The sequence below is a fragment of the Myotis daubentonii genome, chromosome 2 (genome assembly GCF_963259705.1).
Source record: "Myotis daubentonii chromosome 2, mMyoDau2.1, whole genome shotgun sequence".
NCBI lineage: Eukaryota > Metazoa > Chordata > Mammalia > Chiroptera > Vespertilionidae > Myotis > Myotis daubentonii.
In genome coordinates this window covers 48,823,872-48,843,895 of record NC_081841.1, presented here as the reverse complement: position 1 = coordinate 48,843,895, position 20,024 = coordinate 48,823,872, and the positions used below count along the sequence as shown (strand labels likewise).

The 20,024-nt window shown below is 55.8% G+C and overlaps 1 protein-coding gene across 7 annotated transcripts in view; it reads left to right on the top strand.

The window, feature by feature from the left end:
* HDAC7 (histone deacetylase 7) overlaps positions 1-20,024 on the top strand; it is a 39,248-nt gene that overhangs the window by 2,399 nt on the left and 16,825 nt on the right. For 3 of the 7 annotated variants that reach the window (XM_059682676.1, XM_059682675.1, XM_059682671.1), the window contains exons 2-9: positions 13,515-13,565; positions 17,522-17,709; positions 17,810-17,912; positions 18,218-18,329; positions 18,881-18,996; positions 19,132-19,257; positions 19,615-19,706; positions 19,856-19,966. In XM_059682676.1, coding sequence (XP_059538659.1) covers positions 17,569-17,709; positions 17,810-17,912; positions 18,218-18,329; positions 18,881-18,996; positions 19,132-19,257; positions 19,615-19,706; positions 19,856-19,966 — 801 coding nt within the window. In that variant the 5' untranslated portion in view covers positions 13,515-13,565; positions 17,522-17,568. Of the gene's footprint in view, positions 1-9; positions 32-7,749; positions 7,832-13,332; positions 13,367-13,514; positions 13,566-17,521; positions 17,710-17,809; positions 17,913-18,217; positions 18,330-18,880; positions 18,997-19,131; positions 19,258-19,614; positions 19,707-19,855; positions 19,967-20,024 lie in introns of those variants that run through there. The other 4 variants (XM_059682673.1, XM_059682670.1, XM_059682672.1 and 1 more) reach the window with 4 other exon arrangements.

Below are 20,024 nucleotides of genomic sequence, written 5' to 3'. Positions count from 1 at the left end.
GGCCTCTGTGTTTGTTAGCTTGAGCTCATGGGTGGGTGTCTCTTTGGCCACCAGGTCTTAGGCTGGGATTGTGAGGCTGGGACGTTGCATTCAGGTCTTGCACTGACCCTCCCAAGAATCTAAAATGGTCATTCTGCTTTGATACTGAAGTTCAGTTTCCCCATCAATAAAATGGGGAGAAAATTTCAGGTGCACTTCCCAGAGCACAGAGGAGGAGAGGTTAACTATCAAGAGAGGGATCAGTGTTCAGTGTGAGGGCTATTATGATCCCCCCTCCCCCACTACCTTCAGGAATAACAAACACCAGCTTTCATCCTTGGTGGCTTCTGGGAATGAGAGTTGGAACTTTTCCTTCCTCCGTCCCTTCCTTAATCCTGATAATGGGAGTGAGCTCACGTGTGATGGGAGAGTGGGGGCCCTCTCTTGGCTGTGGGCATGCTTGCCCAAAGCCTGTGTAACCTCCACCTCTTCGTCTTCTTTCTCCTGGCCTTTCGTTACGAGCTGGTAATTTAGAAGTTGGCAGGGGCCTGAGAGAAGATGAGCTAGTGTAAGGCCCAGGGTCACACAGTAGGGAATGGTGGGCCGGGTGGAGCTGGAAGCAGACCTAACCCTGCCGGTGCCCATTCTCCGGGCCTGGTTCAGGTCCTGTCCATGCCTGCCCCTCAGAGCGTGGCCCTGGTCTGCCTTCAGCCAGACTGAGACTGGGGCCTATCATGGGCCTGGGAGCTGGGGGGAGGGCATGTGTTCTCCCTGAGGCTCCAGGACTGCGTTTGTGTGTGTTGGATTTGTTCACTAGATGGGGTACTTCCTCTGGGGCAGGAAGCTTTGATTTCCTGTGGTGGGGGCGTTGGTAGGATTAGGAGTGGGGGGCTCAGCTCTGGGTCATCTCTGATGTTGTTGTTTGGAACCACAGAGGGGGCAGACTTGTTGCAAAGGCTGTGTCCCCCAACCCAGGGAAGGCAGGGTGGAGAGCACTGGTGAGGAGGCCCAGGCCGAGGCTGGAGAAGGAGGCTGTGAGGCTGCTGAGATGAGGGGGGTGGTGGGCAACACAGCAGGAAGCCTGGTCACCAGGTGACCCTGCCGGGTATTGTGTTTCCCTGTGATATTTCCCCCTGTTTCTGTGGTAACCTTCCCTGGGGGACCCAGGCCTTTGGGCTGCAGGAAGGTGCCCCCAGACAGCCCTTTCCTTAGAGGCCTGAGTGTTAGGAGGAGTCCCTAAATCTGGCCACCTCCTTAACCCTTTTGGCTGCTAGGACCAGGGCCTGGGAATCTAGGCAAGTGGGCAGAGCACTGAGGGGTGACTGGGCAGAGGCCCTTTTGCATCTTTTTGGGGTGAGAGAAAGGGGCAAGAGAAGGGCTGCTGGACTTCGGGGAGGGCTCTGTGCCTGCACTCATCCCATCTCCTCACTGCCCTCCTTCAGCATCCCCCCTACAAGGGGGAGGCGGACAGCATGCTGCCTGGGGCAAGGGATAAGGGTGGAGGTGGCGGAGGCGGGGAGGGGTGTTTTCATCAGCGGAGCATAGCTTCTCTGGTCCTGGACCAGTTCCCAGAGACAAAATAAATTCAGGATAGTGACTCTTTAGTGTGGGTCAACACGTGAGGGGTGTGTGTGCACACTGGGTGTGTAGTGGGGGCCTGTGTGCCCCAGGCTACGTTTGCAGGTGTGGCTCTGTGACAGTTAGTGATCCACGTAGTGGCTTTGTGTTGGGTCTTTTGGGAGTATGTACATGTGTAATACAGATGTATGCCATCTGTACAGTGTATACCTTTGCTGTTTGTGGCTCTGTGTGGGGAATATGTTCATGTTTTGGGGAGCTGTATACCTGTGCAGAAATGGCTTTTTAATAGAAGTCCAGATGTTGGCTGGAAGGCACCATCTCATTTATGGTCCTCAGGCTCAGTTTCTGGACCATTTGTTTGGGAGTCACCTGGGAGTGTATTAAAAAGAAAGATCCCCATCCAGACAGATTCAGAATCTGCAGGGGAAGGGCCTGGGAATCTGGATTTTAGGCAATTCTGGTGCAAAGCCGTGTTTGAGGACAGGAGGACCACCGATGTGGGCCAACCTCTTCATTTTTTCTTTTGAAGAAACTTTGAGACTTTTAGAAGGTGTGCAGTTTGTCCAGGGACACGGGCTATTGAGAGGAAGAACCAAGACAAAACTCAGGCTTATGAAGACTGGTCCAGGGCTTAGCTGTGCATCCTCTGTGTATGCATGTATGCCCCTGTCCACACTCAGCGTGACGGAGGGGGCTAGGTGAGGCTGGTGCACACACTAACTGACCCTTGACCTTTCTCTCGGGGTCCCGGGCTTCCTAATCTTGCTCTCTGGTTACATCCTGCTTCCATCTCCCTGGGGAAATCCTGGGAACTATTGAAAGTCAATCCTAAAGGTAATGTTGGCAACCAGGAGGCCCTGTTTACTGAGCCAGTCATTCAGCTATTCATCCATTCATTGGACTCTTACTGAGCCTTGACATGTGCCAGGCACAGATATGCAGTGAACACATCAGCAGAGCATCTGACCTCAGGGAACTTCCACTCTAGTAGAGGAGACAGACAGAACAAGTAAGCAAGTAAAGAAATGAGTATGTACATCTAGTTGCACATTATGATAAGCTCTAAGAAGGAAATGAACTGGGTGCAGTAATAGAGAATAACAAGGTGGGACTTCCTTAGAAAGGGTGGCCAGGGGAGGCCTGCCTGAGAAGGTGACGTTGACACCTTCTCTCACCTCCCCAGACTAGAAGTGAGCCCTCAGAGCCTTCTGAGCACGCTTGGGAACTGCCTGGATCCAGGTGGGGGATCTGAATTGCCAGCCTCTTGCCTGGCATGGGATACAGCAGGGTCTCTGTTCCTCAAGCAGCCCCCAGAGATTGGCCAAGGAGAAGAGGAACAGGGAGAGCTGGACAGGGTCCACCTTGAGGCCACTCCGTGGCTGGGGAGAGCAGCCGCTCCTTCATAGGCGAGTCCAGGCCCTGTGGGCATGTTGGATGTTGGGAAGGTAGCAGCCTCTCCAGGAGCTCTCAAGCGCCGCCCCATTCCTGACCCTCCTGCCTCACCTTCCTCCCACCTCATTTCCTTCCGCCCCATCTCCCCACCCTGGAACTCCTGTGCCAAGTCCCTCCCCTCTAGGTCTAGCCTGGCTGCCTCTGTGGCCACCGGAATTTATTTACCTGGCTCAGAAATCACTGAGGAGAGAGGGAAGGGGTCCAGGCTGAGAGAGGGCCTAGAGCCCTAGACCCTGGAAAAGAGGACAGAACCCGAAAGAAGGATTGGGCAGATACTGTCGAGGACGGGGCCAAGAGAGGGCGCGGAAGACACCTTGGCAGGGTACCGCAGAGCCTCTCTTGGGCCCTTGGAATCTCTCCCCAAACTGGCTGAAACTCTCAGACCAGGGGGAGTCATCAGCCAGAAGACAGTGCCCCTCTCGGGCAGGTTAACTTTCGCATCGGCCAGCAGCCTTCAGGCCCTTTCACCTCCAGCCTCCTCTGGGAGGGCACCCTGGGCTGGAGGCTGCAGAAAGGTGCAGCCCTCTCTAGAGCTGAGACTTAGAGGAGCCTTCATCTAAGAGAAGAGGCCCGCCTGTCCCCGCCTCGGCTGGCATTCCACACTGGGCCTCCTTTAGGCTGCTCAGTGCAGAAACCCCCTGGACTCCTGCGCCAGGCTCAGCCCTAGCCACTCCACAACCTCCACAGCAAGGTGGGGAGGGGACTTCTCCTAATGAGGAGGCCCTGGGCTAAACTCACCATCCCCGCCCTGTCTCCAGCCACTTCCTTTTTTCCTTCAGTTCCCCGCAGGGATTGGAAACCCTGGCGCTTTGAGACTTTGGGCCTTCAGGGCCCAGCCTGAGCCTTGGAGAGAATGAGGGGTACCCTATTCCCTTTCAGGAGTCCCGCTCAGCTCACTGCAGAGCCCATTTCAAGGAGCCCAGCTCTGGCTCTGTAGTCACCCCATTCCTCCCTCCCCCAGCTCCCAGGATGGCAGGGAGGAGCAGGGCAGGCTGGGAGCCACAGGGTCGGAAAGAGCCCGGGGTGGGGGAATTTGGGGACTGGGCTGAAACTGGCTTGTTTTGCTTGCCCCACAAACCTTCTTGGGCATCCGCTGCGCCCTCTGGGGCGTTCAGGTTGTGGAACTGCTCTCAGAATGACAGGCCGGTGGCACCCAGTTGGGTCAGGGGGTGGGGGTGGGGTGAAGGCGGGGAGCCCCAGGCAAGGGGGAGCTGGAGGGTTAAAAATAGCAGCAGCCGGGTTTCAGTTAGCAAATGTGGAGGCGGGGAGCTGGAGGCGGGGCGGTGGCAAGCAGTGTTTGCCCACAGCGCAGGGCTGTTTCCCCTGGGTCCCAGGAGTGAGTCACCGTGGAGCTGCCGAGGAGGTGCTGCCACCTCGACCCTGGCGCAGGGGTTGAGCGCAGGCTTCATCCCGGGTTCGGGAGGATGTGCAGCTCCCTTCCTGGCCTTCAGGGCTGTCTTGAGAACTGGGCCGGGGGATTGTGACATACAGGGGAAGAAGCGTGCCATTCTGAGGCCAAAGACCTGGGTTTGAAACCCAGCCGACTGGCTGAGAGACCTTGGGCAAGGTTGCCAAGGGCTCTAAGTCTTGGTTTCCTCGTCTTTCAAGTGGGGATTTTCTCACATGCATGTGTAAGCACTTGGTGGATTCTGCAGCACCCGACAGAAGTTAATTATCCCCTTAGGTCTGCTGTGCCCATTGCAGAGCTTGGCGGGAGGGCCTTCCTGTGAGGACAAAGGGGGAGGCCTGGGTGACCTTTGCAGAGTCCTTTCTCCTGCGAACAGCTAAGTGTAACCTTAGGTACATGGTTCTCTGTGCCTCAAGTTTCTCCATCTGTAATGTGAGAATAACAACAGTTTCAGCCTCATGGAGTTGCTATAAAGATGAAAGTAAGTAATGTTAACACCGTGCCCGGTATGAAGTCAGTGTACACAGAATATTCGTCATTCTCATTAGTGTTATTTTCATATTTTTGAAGGTCAGGGATAGGGAATGCTGAAGACGCTAAGAACAGAAACTGGGCCCAGCCCCAGTTCACAGAAAAAAATCAGGCCAAATTCACTGTTCCAGATTCCTCCACCCATAAGGGCCTGGAGCAGCAGGCATCTGGAGCCAGAAGTCATAGGGTGGAATCCTCTCTCACTTCACTGCTCCCAGCCTTCCCCAGTGAGGTAGGACGCCGGGGACCTGAGGGTCTCGAGCCCAGCTGGCATTGGAGAGGGCCTGGGACGGGACCACCCCGATGGCCCCGATGTGGAGCACCTTGCCAGCATCTGCTGGGGTGACCTTTCGCTTAGCCCCTCGCTGGCAGCTCTTAGATGAATATGAGGCAGAGTAGGGATGGGAAGGTCAGTGATGTCAGCAGTGAGTATTCCCAGCACAGCGTCCTGGAAGAGGCAGAAGGCATTTCTCTCAGTAACTGATCATTATTCAGCCTGCAGGCATTCATTGAGTAAGTCCTGACTGTGTGCCCAGCCCTGTCCTAGGTCCTCTGTGTGATTCAGGAGAGGCAGAGGACGCTGGGTTGTAGATCACTCAGAACCTCAAAAGACTTGAGGTCCAAGAATTCAATACATGGAGTCAATGAAAGCGCAGTGGTCTGGGTCTCTGGGAACCAGAGGTTGGGTCTTGACTCTGCAACCCATTGGCTGTGTCAGTTTATATTTGTGTGTGTGTGTGTGTATTCTGTTTTTATTATTATAGAAGCAGTTTATGTACATTGCAGGTATTCAGACAACACAGACAAACAAAAATTAAAAACTAAATAAAAACTTCACAATTCCAGCTGTCAGAGATCACTGCCAGGATACCTGGGTACACACCTTCCCATTTCCCGACAGGCCTTTGTACACCATGCTTTTTACCTAAATGAGATTACATTGTGTGTGCTGTTCCTCCAGGCAGTGCTCTCCACCTTCCACTAAGGTCACTTTTCATTTCATCAAATTCCCAGTTGGCCAGAAATTGTTCACATCTGCTTTGTCCAAATCAGTACCCAGGACCAGGCATCTGGCTATTGCATTCCCTGAAGGCTGTGTAAGCACCCTGGCTGGATATGTGATCTGGAAAAATCCGGCTCACCAAGTCTTAAGGGCAGCCTTGGCCACAAAAGGGAGTCATGTCACCTGGAGAATCTGCCCTAAACACTGGCCATCTTCCAAAAATAACAGGCAAAATAAGGGAGCTACCGAGGCCTAAGTGGGATGGCAATCTCCAGGGTATTTACTGTCATTAATATTAATGTGATTTCCCTGTTAATGCCAGCATTCATCAATAGCTTGTTGCTATTCACAGACTCATACCCATGATGCTCCCAGGCCATGGAGCAAGCCAGGATCCCCGCAGTGGCCTCTGCCTTCCCCTAACCCAGATGCAAGGATCTCAGTGGCCCTTTGGCTGTGTTCTTAGTCCCCAGGAGCCTGCCATGAAGGCGGGTGCTCCCTTCTACACTAGTGGGTGCTCCATCCCTTCTACCAGCCCACGGGTGCTGTGTGTGTGTGTGGCCTCAGAGAGAGAGAGAGAGAGAGAGAGCGAGCACGCGCGGGACAGCATCTCTTCCCAAGGGAGTTTGCTCACTGTGAAGGGTGACTTGCTGTGGTTATGCAACCTGCATTTATGTAGGCCCCAACAGTTTGCAGAGTGCTTCCACACGGCCTGTGATCCTCCCTGCAGCCCTGGGAGGTTTGCTTGGTTAGTTTACCCTGCTGGAGGCAGTGCACAGGAAACAAAGTGGTAACATGTACATTGAAAAAGCAGGAAAAATATAGGATGAAAAAGCGAGTGAAGATGGAGTTGGGGAGTGCCTCCTGGAGACCAAAAACATGTGAGGGACACATGCAGAGATTATTCTCTGTTTTCATTTTTGTTGTTGTGGATGTTTTCTGGATGGAAGACCAGCACACTGTGGGAACATGTTGGCACTGGGAATCGCCCCCAGGCCTTCAGAGGCCGGCCCCTGCTGTGCCCTGTGGGCCCTCAGTGAGGTGGGTGGAACTAGTTGTGCACACCAGTGTAGTGATTATGAGCTCAGGTTCTGGAGTCCCAGAGCCCTTCTTGCCATCTGTGTGATTTTCCTAATTTCCCTGAGCCTCAGTTTCCTTCTTTGTAAAATGAGGGTGATAATAGTATCTACCCTAATAGGGTTGTTTTGAGGACCAAACAAGATAGTAAAAGAGAGATGTCTAGTACAGTAACCAGCACACAGTGAACATTTAATACATGGTTGTTGATCATTACTAACATTAATAATTATAATACGATAATTATTAATGTAACTTAAACTTTTCCCTGGCAGTCTCTGGAGTGGCTGAGTGGCCTCTTAGTTGGCATAGGTGAGAGGAGCTGAGGAAGGCCCCTCTCCTGGCTCACGTGCAGCAGGGAGAGGCAGATGGGCGGGCAAGCAGGAGTGGGGTACACACACAGGGAGGCAGGGTCTGGCCATGGAGGGCCCAGAGCCGAGGGAGCGACGAGGAGGGCAAGTGAATGACTATGAGACCTCTGGGGGGGGAAGGAGAGGCCCTGAGAGGTAGCCCCAGGCGGTGACGATGCTTCCTGTTGGGGCAAGCGCTGGCCCTTGAGAAAGATTGTCTAGGACTCTCTGCTAAGAGGGAGTAGCTGGTTTAAGTGGAACACCAGGAGGTGGGAGACGGGGGGAGACAAAAGCAGAAGCTGACAGGACCTCACCTCTTCGCCTCATGTTACCGATGGGGCTCCCATCTTGACTGCTCGGATGTTTTGCTTAAGATAGGAATGATGGTGGTTAGACATTCGGGTGAACTTCCTGTCTTAGGGATTGGAACTACTGGAGCGAAGAGTGAGAGTAAGTGGGAACTTTTACTTCTGAGTGCTTCAGGACCTGCGAAAGTGGGGCAGTCTGGACCAAGGGCTGGGGCCAGGGGAGCCTGCCTGCTCAGGAATTCCCTAAGTGGCAGGGCAGGCCTCCCCTGCTGCAAGAGGGCTGTGATGACAGGAAGTGGATGCTGCCTCCCTGAGCAAGTAGCTCTGCTCTTGCCCTCACACCTTCACAAAGAGCAGGCTGGGAGGACCGAGTGGTGGGTCCCAGAGGCCCCTGAGGCCGGCAGGGCTTGGAGGAAACCCCGTTTTTTCTTTGGTAAGGGACTGTGAGGCTCTCCAGAGAGCGTTAGTCCCGAGAACCGATTGCTGCCCACATTCAGCATGCCCAGTTCTCCCTGCCTTAGGGTCCAGGGGTCTCCATCCATGAGAGGCATGGAGTGGAAGAGGACCTGGGGCTGGGCAAGGAGCCAGGGAGGGCGCTTTTCCCACCCCTGGAGAGCTCAAGCTGCCGCTGCCATGGTTACGTCTGCTTCCTGTTTGATTCATCTCAAACAGCAGAAAGAGGGGGGCGAGGCTCCCAGCTTGGCCACCGCTGCGTGGGGCTGTTTACAACAGCCGCTTGCGGGATTCCCAGAAAGAGACTCCAAACCGGACATCCTGCGGCTGCAAAATACCCAGGTGTCAAGAGCTAAAAATAGCTGCCACCCGGCCCCAGCGCGGGGAAAGGGGCAGGCTTGCTGCGAAGGCTGGAGGGCCAGCTCTGCGGCTCTCACATCCAGCCTCCTGCTGGCGTACAGCTGCTGAGCCTGCAGAGCTCCATTCCCCTCGCCTTAGACTGACAGGAGGCCTTTGTCGTGGAGGCCCCACGTCCCAGGCAGCTCACCTGGGAGCCCAGCCTCTGCCCCCGTGGGCAGCTGGTCCCTCCGCCTGCACTGTGGACCTTGCTTTGGGATGCTAGTGAGAGAGCCTTGAGGGACCTGGGAGCCTCTAGAGAAGGGATATGGCAGAGCACTGGGGAGCAGGGGAAATGAAGCGGGTGTTCCTCCAAGACCCCCCCCCCCGACCCCTTGCCAGCCCCACGTGCCCACACGCAGTTTGAAGTCATTGCGTGGATCTGGGAAGCCAACAGTCAGTTGCCATCAAGAAGTGATTCTTCAGGATTGTCTTCGCGGGGCCCAGAGATGAAATAGGCAGCTTCTCCCCTCCAGCCTGCAGCAGGGGTGGGGTTTACTGCTGGTCGGGGGCTCTGGGGGCTGTGCGACTTCTCCGGTGCCCAGCTAGGTCCTGCCTTTGCTCTCCCCTTGCTGGCCTGCGGGGAGAAAACGTGTTGGGGAGAAGCAGTTGGGTGTGTTGGTTGAGAACTTGGATTCTGGAGCCCAGTTGCCTGGCTCAAGTCCCAGCTCAGCCACTTCCAAGTTACGTGACTTCAGACTACACTGCTGGGCCTCAGCCTGCTGATCTGTGTAATGGCAATAAAAACAGTAACCATCTTGTTGGTTTGTCATGAGGGGTAGATGAAGCAGCACATGTAAGGCACTTAGAGCAACTCCGGGCACACAGTCAGGTGTTGGTTTACAAAAGTTCAGGTGGAAGAGCAAGCGATGAGACTGGTTGGGAGAGGCATGGGATACACGATGGGGCTGGGGACGGCGTCCGGGAGAAAATGGGCTGTGGTAGAGGAGAGGAGGATGAAGTGCTTGTGCCAGAGGGAGGCTGCAGGCAAGTTCAGGGGTCAGCAGTATTGATCACAGCCATGAAGGCAGCACCACCCACATGCTAGGTGGCTCACGCACAGCGTGGTTCATCTCAGATGGCTGCTCCCACGCAGATATTATCCGCTCATTACAGGGGCAGCTGAGGCTTGACCAGGTTACATCGTGTCCCTGGCTCTCCCTGCTGGTCACTGAGGGAGTCAGAGTTTGAAGCCAGGTCCATCTGACTTCAAAGCCAATGTCCTCCACTCTGAGGACCCTCACTTCCATGACTTCATGTGGCAGGAGTTTCCAGGCAGCTTCCAGCTCCCTGGGTTCTGGGTAAATCTGAGCAATAGGCAGCTTCGTGCCAAGAAAATTAGTAAGAGAATTTCTGGAAGGGAAACTCAAGAAACTGTCAAAAGGGGTTGATTCTAGGGAAGTTCAAGGGAGTTGGATGAGCGAGAAACTTTGTTTTATACTTCTTGAGGCTCCTTGGAAATTTGTTAGTATCTACGTAGCATTTTTTTTTAATTTTTTAAAAAAAGTGTGCTTTATTTTAAACTCCTTGAAAGTGAGAACCAGATTTCATTCCTATTTCCATCTCTTCAACCCCCAGATGAGTGACCTCACAGGGAGGACCTTCGTACCTGTGTCTGGGACTAACTTTTTGGGTTTGATCTGGCCTGGCTGTGCCACTGACCTGCCGGGTGACCGTGACCCAGCCCCTTGCCCTCTGTCTTCCCTCCTCTGTGTTACTCTGAACAGTCTCTAAAGCCCACCGTTCCTAAAGTTCTCAGACTCTGTGACCTGAGTGCCTTCAAGAAGAGCTGCTCCGTGCTCAGCCCTCGCTGTGTCAGAGAGGTCTGGCAACCATGCTGTTCTTTCTTGTGTTTGTTTATGTTGGGATCTTCCTGAAGCCATTTCACCCCCCAGCTTTCCTCTTCTCTGCCAGCCAAATACGGAGTCAAGCTTTGTCCCGCCTGTGTCAGAGCTGCAGCGTGGGGCGGGCAGGGGTCAGCCCTGACCTGGCATTTGGCCTCCTGCTGCTGCTGCCTGCTCTCCTCTGGCTGTTGGGGCCTGGGCCTCCTTAGCTGGTCAGGAGGCCAGGCATGTGGAACCGCTTAAGAAAGATTTTGGAGGTGATGGGAGGAGGCTTCTGGGTGGCAGTGCTCCTCGGGAAGCCCTCTCCCTGACCAGGGGCCTGCCACCCCTGTGGGAGCAGGTGATCAGGCAGGCTCAGGTTTCTGCGGGGCAGGTAAGGGCCCAAGGCAACAAGGTAGGAGGGGAGAGCAGCTGGGCAGGTGCCCAGGGATAGAAGAGTGGCCTTTGTGTCTTCTCTGGAGGTTGCTGAGGGCCGGGGAGGACCACTGGAGCAGGATTTCGGGGGCTCTTTGGTTCTGGATGAGAGCAGGTGTTCTGGTTTGGGGAGGTGACTCGGTAGGCCCAGTGCCTCGGTACTGAGTAAACTGCCCCTTCAGCCTGACTACAGCTGCTTCCCAAGATGGTAGAAATGGGGGCGGGGGGCAGCCAGGATTCCAAAAAGGAGAGGTCCCCACCCTGGCCAGGAGATGTGTGGAGAAGGATCCAGCCCTATGAAGCATTCTCAGTCCCTCAGGTCCATTCACTCCTGATCTTATTACAGTTTCACCCCAAATTAGTGGCTCTGAGAGGGGCCAAGGAGAAGAGGGGTCCCCTGCCTTATCCCCAAGCCTAGGATGCAGGATGTTCACTTTCTGGTTTCAGTTCAACCACCGACTGTGTCCCTTTTAATACCTTTCCTCCTCTGGGACACAGGAAAGCTGTTCCCGGGATCTTTTCTCTATTGTTCTGGGCTCTTCTGAACTCAGAGGTTGTCAGCACGGAGCCAGGGAGTTAGGGGAGAAGCAGAACTTTTTTCCAGGAGTTGCTTTTGGAAGCAGCCCCTGTTGGCAACACACACACACACACACACACACACACACACACACTCACACACTCACACTCACACACACTCACACTCACACACACACACACACACACTCACACACACACACACACACACTCACACACACACACACACACACACACACTTTTTTCTGAACAGAATGTAGACCATCAATCAGCATCACAGAACATCCCTTTGGGGCCAGGCAGCCACACAGTACAGAGTTCAGGGCCATTAGTTTTCCTCCAGAAAGTGCAAGGTGTCCAGAATCCGCAGTTACCAGGGGAGCGAAGCGCAGAGAACCGGGTTCTGTTCCAGAGCGTGAAGGCTGCTGACCAGGCCTCAGGCAGGGACGCCCGGAGGTAGGAGAGAATTCCCCAGAGGCAGGGACTCCAGGCCGGACGTGGCCTCTGAGCGTGCACCCCGGAGCCTGGTTCAGAAACCTGTCTTGGGGGACCAGGTCCTGCAAAAGAGAGAGGCGGTCCTTAGAGAACCTGGGATAGGGGTTACCACGTCTTGGGGTGGAGAGACTGCCTCCCACGCCAGTGTTCCTTGGGGCTCACAGACCTTAAGAAATGTTCATGCCCTGTCCCAGGCAAGGGGCCAGGAGAGAGTCATTATGTTCCACTCACCACTTTCCACCGTGTGCCCAGCAAGGTGTTAGGTGCAGGTGGGCATGGCTTACAGACGACACCCAGGGGCCATAATTAGTGGAGTGTCCAGGTGGTGGACACAGAACGGCTGCTCTGGGAAGCCAGGAGCGGTCAGGATGGGCTTCAGGAGGACATGGGCGTGGACTGGACTTCAAAAGATGGGCAGAATGTGAATAGGTGGAGTGGTATTTCCCTCCCAAACATTGTCATTCAAAGCTCAGGGCCCTGGTGATGGAAGCCAGTTGGTGGGAGTCTCTCTGTGCCTGGAGTTGCCCCCTCCCCCAGCGCCTGCCTGCAGGGAGTTCTCCTTTTCAGCTTTGGAAGAGGAACTGTGGCTGCCCCTTAGACACAGCCCAGGGAGCAGCACTCGCCAGTTGTCCTTCAGAAAATGTTCCTTGTGCCAAAGGAGGGCTTCTGTGTGTCCACCAGACGCCCCCTCCCAGCTTTCCAATCTCCTGGCCTCCTGTCTCCCCGACCCTGAGCTGGGACAGCAGGAGGGAAAGTGTCCACTTTGGACAGGTGTCCTCTGGACTCACCTTGTCTTCCCCCACCCCATCCAGTCTCTGTATTCCTCAGGGCCTCTGTGCTGCTCACAGCTCTGGCCCTACTGTGGCGTTTCATGGGTTCTGAATGGGATGGGTCTGAGCTGGGCTTAGGAGGCTGAGACAGGTGGCCATTTCCAGAAGGAACCACTTCTGTTACAACTTACTCAAGAAAAAGGCTGAGCAGTTCTTTCTCTGGGCAGGGGCGGGGGTGGGGGCAGAGAGAGGCTGGGGCTGGCTGAAGGGAACAGGCTGGAGCAGTAGGAGGAAAGGGGTACCCACTATGGGGTCCTTGGGCTGCGCATTCCAGACCCATCACTTTACAGCACCCACCAGGCCTGACTTGACCTCCAGGCCATGACCTAGTCCCTCCCCCACTGTGAAGCCTCTGAGTGGGCTCAGGTCCCCTTTTCCAAGCCTCCTCCTCCTCCTCCTCCCTCTTGGCATCTTCAACAGGTCTCACCAGCCCTGCTGTCCCACCTCCGGCCCCACCTCACCTCCCAGCCCCCTCTTTCCCTTGGGGCTACGGGAGCCTGGGCCCAGGGAAGATTGTATCTGAGCTCATTGGGAGGGCTGAGGGCATTGTTGGGTGAACGGGGCCTCCCTGGGTTCCTGCTGTGGACTGAGCTCCCGCAGGGTGAGCTATCTGAGTCGCTTAGGAGATGGGATGAGGAAGAGGGAGCTGAGGATCGCCGTCATCCGCATGGGGATTTGAGGAATGGGATGGGATGGAGTCTTCTCTTTTTGGTGAGCTTCTGTTGGAGGGGCCAGGTTTTGGAGGGCTCACGCTGGAGGGGGGGCCCTGAAGAGGCCTCTGCCTGGCTTGGACATGTTCCCTCCCTCTTCCTTGCCCCCTTCCTGCAGCCCCTTCACTCCATCTCTCTTCTCTCTACAGATGGGACCCAGGTGACCCCGGGTGCCCACTGCCCCAGTCCCCCTGGCACAGGTAAGCATCCTGAGGGAGACTGGGTGGGAAGTGGGAGCTGAGGGTGGAAAGGACATGAGGAGGGTGAGTAGCTGAGCAGTGGTTGGGCAGGGGAGCTGGCTGATCTGCCAGAGAGTCAGGAGGTTGGGGTTCTGGGGGAGGGGGTGAATTGGGGTTGCATGGGAAAGGGGTGAGGAGTGGAGATAAAGAGGCCACTCTGGATCCAGGCCAGCCCCAGTGCTAGGAAGCACGACAGGAAGAGGAAAGGCAGGATGCGGTGAAACAGGAAGGCAAGTAGGAAGCTCATATTTATACTCAGGCCCCTGCCTGCCGTCGGGCTCATGTTCTCGGTTGTTGGCTCGTTCTGTCCTCGCGCCAGCTCGGCAAGGGCATGGCAGCTCTTGCAGGATGGAGGATGCCTTGTGCTGCTCAGGTAGGAGGGGAGGGACCCCTCTTCCTGGCTCTCCCATCTCCCTTGCCTCCTGTTGCGAGTAGGCTGTGCTGAGCAAGGAGGGAGTGGACTTCCTGCTGCTGCTCTGGTTAGGACATGCCTGTGGGCTGAGGCTGGGGCTGGGGCTGGGGCTGGATGAGGGCTCCCTACTTCAGCCAGTATCCACTGAGGACCTACTGCCTGCATACCTGATGCCGAATATTACACACGGCAGGGAGAATTGAGGGCCAGGTGTCCTCTTTGCATCCGTCCTGGCTGTCCAAAAGCTTACAGGGAGGCTGGGGAGATAGGACACAAAGAAAGAAAAGTAATAGCAGACTGCAGTATGTGACCAGTGCCAAATGAGGGGACGTCTGGTTAATGTGTTGATCCATTCATTCAAGAAACATTAAATTCACCATCTATTATTATTTAGTCTTCATAGATGTGTAATTTTCTAAAAAATAAATACAGAAATTAGAAAAAGAAAAATTAACCCCATCTCTGTGCCAGGGGCACCTTCCTATGCATTTTTGGGGGTTGGAGGGGAACAGATTTATTTATTGATTCACCCAGTGTTTATTGGGTGCCTATCATGTCCTGGGCACTGTTCTAGGTTCTGGGATAGGGTGCAATAAGCAAAACCAAGTCCCTGCCATTGTGGCTTCCCTCAGACCACGCAGTGCTTGTGGGGCACAGAACTGTCAATGTCACTGAAATCCATGTGGCACTGGGCTGGGTCCAGGGAAGAGAAGAGGGAAGATTCTAGCTGGGCTTGGAAGGGTGGGTGAGACCTAGAAAAGTAGAATTAAAGGGTGAGGACAGCACCAGGAGGGGGACATTGTAAGCAAAACCCAGAGGACAAAGGCACATGCGCTTGTGACAGGATGGGAGCCGATGGCTAAGATGGAGGATTTATGTTCAGATGTAGGAGAAAAGATGAAAAAAGCAGGGTTAGCACCAGACGGTTCAGACCTCCACATGCTGAATCCCCCTGCAAGCCGTTCCCAGGGTTTTAGGCAGAGCCATTTCCAGAAGACTTCTGCTCTGGACCCTGGAGGTGCTGGGAGTGAGGGATAGGGCTGCCCATGGTCTGTGTGTGGCCGAAGCCACAGCTGCAAGCCCTCTTGCATCACCAGGTGAGTCACTCCAGGAAGCCAGGACACCAGATGAGGAAGGACAGAGACCCTTCCTGGACAGGAGTGTGTTGGCATTGGAGGCCATACTCAACCAGAATGACCGGGTTCCCTGGATGGATGCATGAACGAGGGGTCCGGGAATCAAAGCTGTGCATTGCCAGTCACGGGCTGCACCTGGGTGCGCAGCCATCCCTTCTGGTCTCCTGACACCTGCTCTGCCCCTCTCTCTGCTTTTTCGTGGTGAGAGAATGTTAGAGCAGCTGCCCCTTAGCCGCAGCCTCCTGTAGGCCCCTCCTCTGTGCCCAGTGAGAAACACCCACCAGGGGCGGCAACTTGCTGAGAGTCACTGGGGGAGCGGAGCTGGAACACGCCTCGGCAGGACCGGAACCCATGCTCCCAGTCTGCTCGGAGCTGGGTGGCCTTTACCTGAGCCTCAGTTTCCTTATTTGGGATAAGAGAAGAGTAACAGCCACCTCCCAGGGCCTATGGTGGTGATGAGGTGAGAAGGTTTTGCAGCCACATGTGCACATGTGCCACGGAGGCTAGGACAGTGACTAGTAATGGTTGAGCTGGGCCTGGAGGCCGTGTTTCCCGACTCCCCAGCTGGTGCTTTGCCACAGTGCCTTCAGCCCCCCACAGCCTCCGGCCCCGGGGACAGGCTGGGGCTGCCCTGATGGGGATGGCTCAGCACTGGAGGACCCGGAGCAGGCCTCTCCAGAAAGGTTTCAGCGCTGTGTGCTCTGAGGGCACCTGCTCCCACCCCGACCTGCCTCCACTTCCCCGGGAGCATCTCCGGCTGCTCAGCCCAACCTGGCTCAGCTGGCTGTGCTGGTGGAGAACCTGGTCCGGCAGCTAGTTATAAATAGCCCCCGCACCCACAGGCTTGGCAGGGTGCTCCTGGCGTGGGTGCAGAGGACACTCGAGAAGAGGCACCTGAGTCGTGTCCTCACCACTGCAGGCCCCGAGCTGGCGGGAGGGCACCCGAGAGCAGGCTCCAGGGGCACATGGGCTGTGCAGCCTCTGGGTGGTGGCCAGAGCTTGGCTGCAGGTTTGAGGCACTGCTTCTTTTTTTAAAAAATCCTCATTTGAGCCCTAACCGGTTTGGCCCAGTGGATAGAGCGTCGGCCTGCGGACTCAAGGGTCCCAGGTTCGATTCCGATCAAGGGCATGTACCTTGGTTGTGAGCACATCCCCAGTCGGGGGTGTGCAGGAGGCAGCTGATAGATGTTTCTCTTTCATTGATGTTTCTAACTCTCTATCCCTCTCCGTTCCTCTCTGTAAAAAATCAATAAGATATTTAAAAAAAAAAATCCTCACCTGAAGATGTTTTCTCCATTGATTTCTAGAGAGAGCGGAAGGGAGGAGGGAGAGCAACCAAGGTACATGCCCTTAACTGGAATCGAACCTGTGACCCTTTCCTTCAATCCTCAGGCCAACACTCTAACCACTGAGCACACTGGGCAGGGCGAGGCATCGCTTCTTTATCCTATGACCTGCGGTGGAGTAGGGAGGGTGGTGACTGAGAGGGCCTTTGAAGTCCTTTGGGGTTGGAGGCTGAATAAGGGGGTGGGGGGGCTGTGCACTTGTCTGATCTCTGTCTTTGAGCACAGCTCATTGCGGGCACCTGGGTCAAATCCTCATTCCAGGTGGGCAGACGGGAAGGAGAAAGCAAGGCCCAGAATGTACCACCAAAGGGCTCTCAGCTGTTTCTAGGTCCCCACAACCCCAGCCTCCCGCCTTTTAGTGGAAAAGTAGAGGCCCAATTCGAACCCCACAAGCGATAGACTAACCATGGACAGTTGAGATCACCTCCTTACTCATGGGTGACATGGAGTTGAAAATACCTACCTTCTAGGACCGTGGTGAGGATGGAGTGAAGAAAAGGTCCCTAGAGCAGGAGTGGGCAACCTTTTTGTGAGTGCGTGCCAAACCAGCAAAATCTCCGACTCAAAATTCTTCTGCGTGCCAACCCTAATTTTTTGAGAACATGTTACGCCTACTTGATCTCTCTTAAGGTGTACGTATGTGAAGAACCTTGAAAAAATAATAAAATTCATTCGAGCGACAAAAACACAGTATATGATGATGAAAAATACATTTATTTTTTAATGTATACATGTTATGTAAAATTACTGATCTAAGATGCACCTACACTGAATTTATCTGAAAAATAAAAAAGTCGATATTAAGAAAAAAATTGTAAATGGAAGATTATAAGGGAGGGTTTTGCGTGCCAGCAAAAGTTACTGGCGTGCCATGTTTGGCACGCGTGCCAGGGGTTGCCCACCCCATCCCTAGAGCATGTTTTGTTATTTTGAGTCAAGTGAACCTGAAGGAGGCCATGAGGCTATAACCTGCCCCTGCATACAGACTTTTCAGCTGACTCTGCTTCCTTTCTGTGTCCTCAGGCTGCCCCAGGCCCCACGCAGACACGCCAGGCCCTCAGCCCCAGCCTATGGACCTGCGGGTGGGCCAGCGGCCCCCGGTGGAGCCCCCACTGGAGCCCGCGCTGCTGGCCCTGCAGCACCCCCAGCACCTGCACCACCACCTCTTCCTGGCAGGCCTGCAGCAGCATCGCTCGGTGGAGCCCATGAGGGTAAAGATAGGAGCTCAGCCCCCCAACCCCCTCTCTCCCTTCAGCCTCCCCCCAGACCCTGTCTCAGTCCTTAACTCCTTGCCCCTTCCTGGGCGGCCAGCCCTGCCCACAGCTCTCCATGGACACGCAGATGCCCGAGTTGCCGGTGGGGCAGCAGGAGCAAGAGCTGCGGCAGCTTCTCAATAAGGACAAGAGCAAGCGAAGTAAGGATGGAGGCCTCCTGCCTGTGTCCATGGCCCACCCACCTGGGCACAGAAGGGCTGGGGTGGTAGTGATGCCAGCTCAGGTCGCCCTCTGCTTGCTGGGCTCTGTCTGTGAATGTAGGTAGGGGTAGAAATGGGGGTGGTGTCTGAGGTGGGGCCTCGGGCTTGGCTCTTGCCTGAGGAATCCTGGGACACCTCGTACTATACTAGGGGTGTGGAAAGGCGATGGGCAGAAAATGGGCAGGCAGGCCACCTGTCCACCCACTCCAGCCCCACTCATGGTTCCACCCCCCCTCCCCATGCAGGCGCTGTGGCCAGCAGTGTAGTCAAGCAGAAGTTGGCAGAGGTGATTCTGAAGAAACAGCAGGCAGCCTTAGAGAGGACAGTCCATCCCAGTAGCCCCAGCATTCCCTACAGGTAACGCTCTCTCCCACCTGTTCCCTCCTGTCCCTGCCATGCCCTCTCCTCCCTATAAGGCCACCTGTGAGCACTCATTTACCCTCTCCCAGCTGCTTATCACCTGATCCTTATGCCTCACCTCCCTTAGTAATACCTGCCCCAGTCCCCTCTCCCAACTGACACCTGCCTCCTCTCTTCTTTAGTTACCTCCCCACCCCCACCTGAGGCTTCCATCTTTGTGCACACACACCCACACAGGCTTTCTTCTTCCACACAAGTCCCTTCTCTTTTCTGTGTCTCCCCTAAGCACAAAAGCACCCTGGTTCCTAGAGCAGGTTCCTCTCAGGGGAGACGGTCCCCAGTGTGTCTGGGACCCTGGCTGCTGGTAGGGTGGGTGGCCCGATGCTGCCACCTGCAGATGGCCCCTGTTCCTGCCAGTCCCACCCCGTCCCCCCTCCCCTGGCCGGGCCGGTGGCCGTGCTGAGGAAGGGGCCTCTGTGGAATGAGGTTGCGGCCAGGCCTCCGAGCACCCCCTTCCCACTGAAGCAGCCTTGGCACTCACCCCACAGGACTCTCGAGCCCTTGGAGACGGAAGGAGCCACCCGCTCCATGCTCAGCAGCTTCCTGCCTCCTGTCCCCAGCCTGCCCAGTGACCCCCCAGAACACCACCCTCTGCGTAAGACAGGTGAGTGGGACAGGCAGGCAGGGACCCTTCACGAGTTAGGGGGAGAGCCTTGAACTGGGACGACTGGGAGGAAGGGCTAATGGGCAGAGGGGAGGAGGGTGGGTGTGGGGCCAAGTAATGCTGGTGCTCCCATAGTCTCTGAGCCCAACCTGAAGCTGCGCTACAAGCCCAAGAAGTCCCTGGAGCGGAGGAAGAATCCGCTGCTCAGAAAGGAGAGCGCCCCTCCCAGCCTCCGGCGGCGGCCTGCCGAGACCCTCGGAGGTGAGGGCCAGCAGCGGGGCACGGGCGCAGGCAGGGGTGACTGATTTTGTCCTTTTGGGTGAGGTCCCACCAAGATGGGTCCCCTCCTCAGGGTTACCATGGGTGCTTGTACAGGGTGTGCCCTACACACTTGCCAGGGGTGAGTTGGGGCTGAAAGCCAGCCTCTGCGCTGTTGGCTAAGCTGCCCAGAAGAATTGCCTTAAAAAGTGTGCAAAGGCCCTGGAGACTAGTGGCGGCCTGCCCTCTTCCTGCCCTTCTGGGAGGAAAGCAGGAAGCAGAGGCGGCCCTCTTGGCTACTGGCTACTGCCTGGCCTCTGACTGTGCCTCCCTCTCCCCCTCTACCCCCCTGGCCCCCAGACTCCTCCCCCAGTAGTAGCAGCACACCTGCGTCAGGGTGCAGCTCTCCCAATGACAGCGAGCACGGCCCCAACCCCATCCTGGGCTCGGAGGTAAGGCCCTCAGGGGCAGTTCTGAGGCTCATTCTTCCTCTCAGCAGGGGCCCTGGGGCTGCTGGGCTGCTGGGCTGGGTGTTCTGGGGAAGGCGTGCCCAGGGGTGGAGGTCTGGGACCAGTGACCCCTGCCCTGCTCCCCATGGCAGGCGCTCTTGGGCCAGCGGCTGCGGAGGCAGGAGACCTCTCTGGCCCCGTTCGCCTTGCCGACAGTGTCCTTGCTGCCCGCAATCACACTGGGGCTGCCCGCCCCTGCCAGGGTGAGTGGCTGAGGCGCCCTCCCCCATGCCAAGCTCCCCAGCTTCCTTTACTCCCTTC